This window comes from Austrofundulus limnaeus, unplaced genomic scaffold, assembly GCF_001266775.1.
Source record: "Austrofundulus limnaeus strain Quisiro unplaced genomic scaffold, Austrofundulus_limnaeus-1.0 Scaffold148, whole genome shotgun sequence".
Classification (NCBI taxonomy): domain Eukaryota; kingdom Metazoa; phylum Chordata; class Actinopteri; order Cyprinodontiformes; family Rivulidae; genus Austrofundulus; species Austrofundulus limnaeus.
In genome coordinates, this window is record NW_013952550.1 from 1,051,797 (window position 1) to 1,058,308 (window position 6,512).

A 6,512-nucleotide genomic window follows, 5' to 3' on the forward strand; every position below is an offset into this window, starting at 1 on the left:
ACACAGCCCTAGTGGACATGGTTGCATACTTGTGTGCATCTCGACTTCTTAACAGCAGTTGTAAAGCATGATGATGCTGAAGACTGTTGCGAAAACTGGATCAGCCCGATCACATGACTAAATCTGATTCTACCCGATTTTCAAAAAATGGCCATATCTGCCACAGATACCGATACTATCTGATTGGGACATCCTTACTATCAATCAAAACTTAACATTTATGAACAAGTCAACTTCATGTAGAACAAATGCACCCTTCTTCAAGGCAAAGCAAAAAGATGAATCAAAGCAAGACTGAAAACACTTAAATATTCCCCAATTTTTTATTTACTAAATTCTCTAAGTGACAATGTTAGGTTTTTAAAATGTTTGCAAACACTTAAAAAGTACTTTAATGGCATAAATGCATTTTAATAAAAAAAGAAACAATATGTTTTACAAGAAATTGTAAAGTCACTAAAACAATGAAACTCAAAAATATTTACCGCTGCTAATGAGACTTCCAACCTAAAAGCAATCAAAGCTGGTGGTAGGTTTTAGGTTGATGCTTTTATGTTTTCCACCACAGGCATATGTTGTAATTTTTCTTAATCTTTTACAATGTGCATTTGATAAACAAAGCCCTCTTCCCCTATGCTTTCTTTTTTGGCTTTCAGTCCTTAGTTGTTTTTTCTGAGCCATGAGATGTTTGGTGCTGAAGGAATGTGTCCAAGCACAAGAATGTCTCTTTGCACTCTGTGCATTCGTAAAGAGCATCTGAGGAACTTCCTTTATCAGTTTCTTTTTGGTCCACACAGTCATCCTCCATATCTTCGACATTGTTATTTTCAAGGGCCTTTTCAGCATCTGTTCCAGTGTCATGAGAAGTTTGTCCAATGTCATCGCCTGCTTTTTCAATTTTGGGGTGATTTTGAAGATGAAGCTCAAGGGAGGATGCATTCTTGAACTGAGCTGGACACTGGAGACACTTATTTGGTTCTTTCTTGTGGTAGCGTAAGTGTCGTTGATATACACATAAAAGCCCAAATTTTTTCCCACATTCATGACACTTGTATTTGCCTCGGGTTGTTTTTCCTGACTGTCTATCTTGTGAACTTCTCTCTGCTGTCTGTTCATTGTTCGAGGTGTTCTYGTCAGGAGTGTCTGTGCTTTTCTCAACATCAACAGAATTGGAAGGTCCATTTTGTGGATTAGTGTAGAAGTGTTTCAATGCTGGTTTTTTTTCTAATTCAGCTTTGTGGTACATAGCAAGGTGTCTTCTTAAGTCACAGCGCTGGGGAAAAAGTCTACCACAAACTGTACAATTGTGCATGGTACCTTTATGATATCTCATGTGTCGAGATAAACTACTAGAATGATTAAAAACACGATGGCAGTGCTTGCATGGATGTAGTTTTCCATTTGGATCTCTTCTTTTTCTGCCTTTAGATAGGATTCTTCGCTTGAAAATATTCAGTGACTCCTGATTAAGCCTATCTATTTCTTCCTGTGTTTGATGTGTTAGATGATGTTCTTTCAGATCAGACAACTTCTCAAAACGATCCCCACATAAACCGCATCTGTATGGTGTGAAGGTGGGTTTCAAGTCACCCTCATCGCTGGTGTCCTTCGAGGTTTTACTATCTCCATTCTTTACATCATCAGATGTGCCGTTGTTGTGGCAGTTTACAAGAGGCATGTCTTCAGGATCCTTAGAATCCACTTCCATTTCTGTATCAGATGAAAAAAGGACCTCAGGTTCTTGTCCCTTGCAGTAATACACAGAGTGTATCTGGAAATCTGACATCCAGAAGAAACTCAGCTTGCACTTCTTACAGGTATAAGCTTTCTCCGACCTTTTTTCATCATTTTCTCCCAAAGCTTTGGGGAAGGAGTGATTTTCTTTTTGATGAGCATTTAGTGCATCCATTTTGAGGAATCTCTTACCACAATGACCACAGTAGTTAAATCGTTCACTGACGTGGCTCTGAAGATGCTTCTTGAAGTTATGTTGATCTTCAAAGATCTTGCAGCACAATGTGCACCTGTAGCCTCTCTCTGAGTTTYGATTTTGCTGGTGGCAATGTAAACTCTGCAGACTGTTAAATGACTTGTTACATRTTTCACAACGATAGTGACTCTGCTGAGTCTTGCCCAAGTTCAATGGTCTAGGCTTTAATGCATCTTTGAGTAAAGAGGGCTGTGACCTCAAAATTGGAGACTTTGGCTTAACAGGCAAGGGTAAAGGTGATGGCAATACCCCAGGAGACACTGGTTTCACAGGGGAATTTGAAGAATGGGATGGTGGCAAACCATTTATAGCTGTCAATGTACCATTTTCCTGAAGCACATATTCCCGAGGAATTTCAAATCCATAAGATGAGCCATCAAAGGAAAATGACTCTAAAGGTCCATGAACGATCATATGGGTCAACACATTGGAGTACTGACTGAATCCATCACCACACTCGGTGCAGATGAAGGTACTTGATTCTCCACTTAATTGTGCTGAAGCAACATTATTCACTGCTGTCTGTCTTTCCATGACTAAATTATTTTGTCTGTGAGCCGATGGCATCACTTTGGACCTGATTGTGCAACAAAATTACTATCCAGACACAGGTGAAAATGGTCCTCATATGGCACTCAGTAAAGCCACTTAGCACTTAGGTTAAAAAATGTCCTCAATAGATGCATGGTTGCTCCTGTCATAGTCCACTTTGTATTTGCACCTGTAAAGAATAAAAAATATATATTAAAACTACATTCAAATTGCAAATACATGAAATGCAAAGTATTTTCAAAATCTAAAAACATTTAATAAATAATTTGTTAAATACAAATACAGCAAGGCAATGAATGGATGTGAGTTTTTTGTTAACTCTCAACCACTAGATAGACCTACAAGCCAATCAGAATTAAGGTGGGGGCGGGCCTTGAGTCTTAGCAAAACATGGGATTCAGAAATGAGCAAGCACCAAGCATAGACTGCAAGTTCATGAAGTCAGGGGAAGACACTACAGATAGACAATTACATAAAGAATAAATTCTGCCRGGCTTGGATAGTGGTGGGAGGTGGGTAGTGATTTTACAGCTTTAGTAGCAGATTAGTAGTACAGATTTTAACGCTTTAATAGAAGTTGTGTGTTGTTGCTACGATCTCTGCTCCCTGTTCAGAAACTACTGGACTTCCGTGGAGAGCGGGGTGTGTCTGTGYAAATGGTAGGACCCCCAGCTTACAGTGTCGATACCTTCTTCCAAAATCCTAATTAAAGCCCACCAAGCTGCCATGGTGGGTTGAAACCAGCCTGCTGCTTTGTGCCTCTGTGGCACCAAGCAAAGTAATAACAGAGCCACTGCGTGGTTTCAGCATAAACAAACATCCACAAACTTTTGACCAATCATTCGGTAATTCCCCTTTTCAACTAGTGCCTTTACAGCACGGTTTGACTTGGGTCAGCTCTGTTTAGGTGGTTTTCCATTATGGTACGTTCACACCAAACGCGTTTTGAGCAGCAAAAATGCACTCAACGCCTCAAGTTGGACGCTCGACTTTCAGACCGGGACACAGACTAGACGCATGTCTGAAGAGAGAGGAGCGTCTTGGGTTTTTTTCCAGTCTGTCTTCGGTGGATAGAATAAAGAAAATGTCTTTGCTTTATTTACTAAAGAGCAAGCAAACATTGCACACAGCAGATGATTAATTCACCAGATAATTTAGAGGCGGTTTGTTCGGTTAGTTTCACCACTCCAGGAGCTGCGAGCTGACAAAACAATTTTTTTGTCCCGAGCCCAGTTTAACACCGCTGTCAGTTTAACGAGCTGCTGACCCACATCGGTGCTGATATCTCCAGCCAGAACACAAACTGCAGACGGTCGATTTCAGCTAAAGAGCTCCTGTCCATCTGTTTCAGGTTAGTGGGCAACATTCAGGAAACTGTCACGTGGGAAAATGAGCCTCTGCGATTGTTTGACACCGCGCGTCGAGCAGCAAAAGTTCAGATTTTTGAACGTGACTGTCGGCTGCTTTGGACACACTGCATGCATGGAAAACACTCTACTGCTACCTTCCGCGCCGCGCTAAACGGACTTGACGTGCTGCAAGACCCCTAGAGGCGCGTCCACCATAGACTTTGCATGTAAACCGGTCGCTCCTGCAGCTCAAAATGCGTTCGGTGTGAACTTACCATTACACTTCAGTAACAGCTCTGTGGGTGGGTTCTAGGCGGTCCCAGGATCTGAAATTGACACTACATGCTTTTGCCTGCTGGTGGCACTAATGCTCCATTAAGCTATTTGCCAGCCACCATTAAACATAGTAGAAGAAGACCCCAATCATAACAAGGATGACATGGTGACTTTTTGCCAGATTCCAAAAAGAATTAACCAGGAAAAGACTGCAAGCTGCGAGGTAAAACACTCTAGGAGAGCGAAGGAAGTTCTAAAGCAGTATGAAGCTGAAGACAGGACACAATCTACATGACGTCTGAGGGTAAGCTAATGCTAATCTGCTAGTGAACTATAATGTTGATTAAATAAGGTTTAGTAATAAATATGTTGTGTGTGTGTTTCAGAWGAATCTCCTGCAAATAAGTGTCACAAACCTACAGTCTGGACATGTGGGATCATTGTTTAGATTTTTGTTCCTGGTTTTACAAACTCGCAGTGGTTGCAGAACTTAAAAGATGTTGGTTAATAAAGATGTTTTAAAATGACTTGACTTTTKTTATTTACACGTAATGCAATATGACAAGGTGTACATTAAAATTGGTGGAAGACTCGAAGCTRTGAGCTGAATGGTACAATTTTTGTCAGGAAACTTTGATAATGRGAGCCAGTTTWAGCTGTTYGGATGGACCATGCAGAGGCCTTAACAAAACAAGTTGCTGTCAACATTGTCCTCAAAGTCTAAAGCAGTGGTGCCCAAAGYCRGTCCTCAAGGGCCGGTCTCCTACATGTTTTAGGTGCTGCCCTGGTTCAACACAGCTGAACCGAAGGACTGCGAGGGCCTATGCAGACCTTGATGGAATATTGARGAAGCCTACTAATTAGGCACTCCTTAGGTTCARCWGTGTTKAATAGGRCAGGACCTAAAACATGCAGGAGACCAGTCCTTGAGGACCGACTTTGGACACCACTKGTCTAAAGGAATACTCCYGAAACAGTTYTGAGAAAAATAGCCACAAAAARACTCCATCTTTAAGCAGTCTGACAGTCACAATTCATGAACTGAGAATAGACGACGGCTTTGAGAAATAAAATAAGCTTAGTGGAACTAAAAGTGGTGTGAGGCAGAACTCAGCTGTGTTGACCAAAGCACTACTCTTTAAATGTTTAGCAGCTCTCTTTGTTGTTCAACTTTTTTTTAAACTGAATCCAAAGTTGCTAGACATCAGTAATATTCTTCTCTGTAATYAATCTGTTCATTCTTGTTTCGGCTTTAAAATTTCTGTGGCCCATGTGGTCAATACAGGCTTTATGATAATACCTTGTCATATCTTTAAGCCACTGAACTTTTTAACAAGTTGACTGTTACAACTCTGTTACTACCTTGCTTTGTGTTACAAGGAGCATCAGATGGGTTGGCTTTGACCCCTCTCATCCCCAGTTTATTCAGAAATTGCACCAAGGCAATCAGAAGGCATTTAAGAATCCTGGCTTGAAGTGTTTTGTAAAGTGCAGTGTTTCCCCTATCATTATACAGGCGGGGTGGGGCGGGCCCCCATGCCAAGGAGACGGCCCGCCCCTCTAAGAATTTCACGGCACGTAGTCATTTTTATTTAAATAAGGCCAGAGCTATTTTTTGCGACCCTCCATTTCCAACTCGCCAAACTTAGGGGAAAAGATGGCGCAGAGCGAGGCTGAGCGCTGTGTGTGGTCCCCACAGAGATAGGAAGACGTGTGTGAGATTAGACAGCAATGAAAACTCTGCTTTTAATCACGTAGCACCGATGCATGCATACTACCTTATCAATAATTACTACCTTTTTTTTTTCTCTGTGGGTGGGGGTCAGCTTCACTCAGCTGCAGGTGAACACCTCCCGGGTCTCCTGGACTATTTTCCACCAAGGATTACGTCGTATTTTATATTTACTATATTTCTAAAAGCACTTCACAGCATTTCCCCCTGTCTGTTCAGCTGTGTGAAGCTGACACCCCACCCACGTCAAAAAATCCATCAAATAGTCAGAATCGTTAGTGCTCCGTTTGTGCAGGTTTGTGCCGTTAAAAGTGTCGTTTGTGCAGTTTTGGTTTCCGAGATATTAAATATATTTTTTGGTCATCTAGAGTTCACCATCACCCCATATCGCTCCAAAAACAAACCAAAGTGGGCTAGGTCATTAGTGCTTCGTTTGTGCAGGTTTGTGCAGTAAAAACTGTCGTTTGTGCAGCTTTTGTTTTCGAGATGTTAGCAGTTATAATTTCGGCCGATGACGTCACCATTTCGGAGCTTGCTGGGGGGACGATGATGTCATCGCGTCAAAGTAAAAACGTGTAATATCTCAAAAACTGTAACAGCACAAACGCTCATT

The 6,512-nt window shown here is 41.5% G+C and overlaps 1 protein-coding gene across 2 annotated transcripts in view; it reads right to left on the bottom strand.

Annotated features, from left to right (window-relative positions):
- Positions 1–304: 304 nt before the first annotated feature.
- si:dkeyp-84f3.5 (zinc finger protein 729) overlaps positions 305–6,512 on the bottom strand; it is a 17,055-nt gene continuing 10,847 nt past the window's right edge. For both annotated transcript variants that reach the window (XM_014016613.1, XM_014016614.1), the window contains exon 2: positions 305–2,711. In XM_014016613.1, the coding sequence (XP_013872067.1) occupies positions 653–2,557 (1,905 nt within the window). In that variant the 5' untranslated portion in view covers positions 2,558–2,711 and the 3' untranslated portion in view covers positions 305–652. The remainder of the gene's footprint in view (positions 2,712–6,512) is intronic.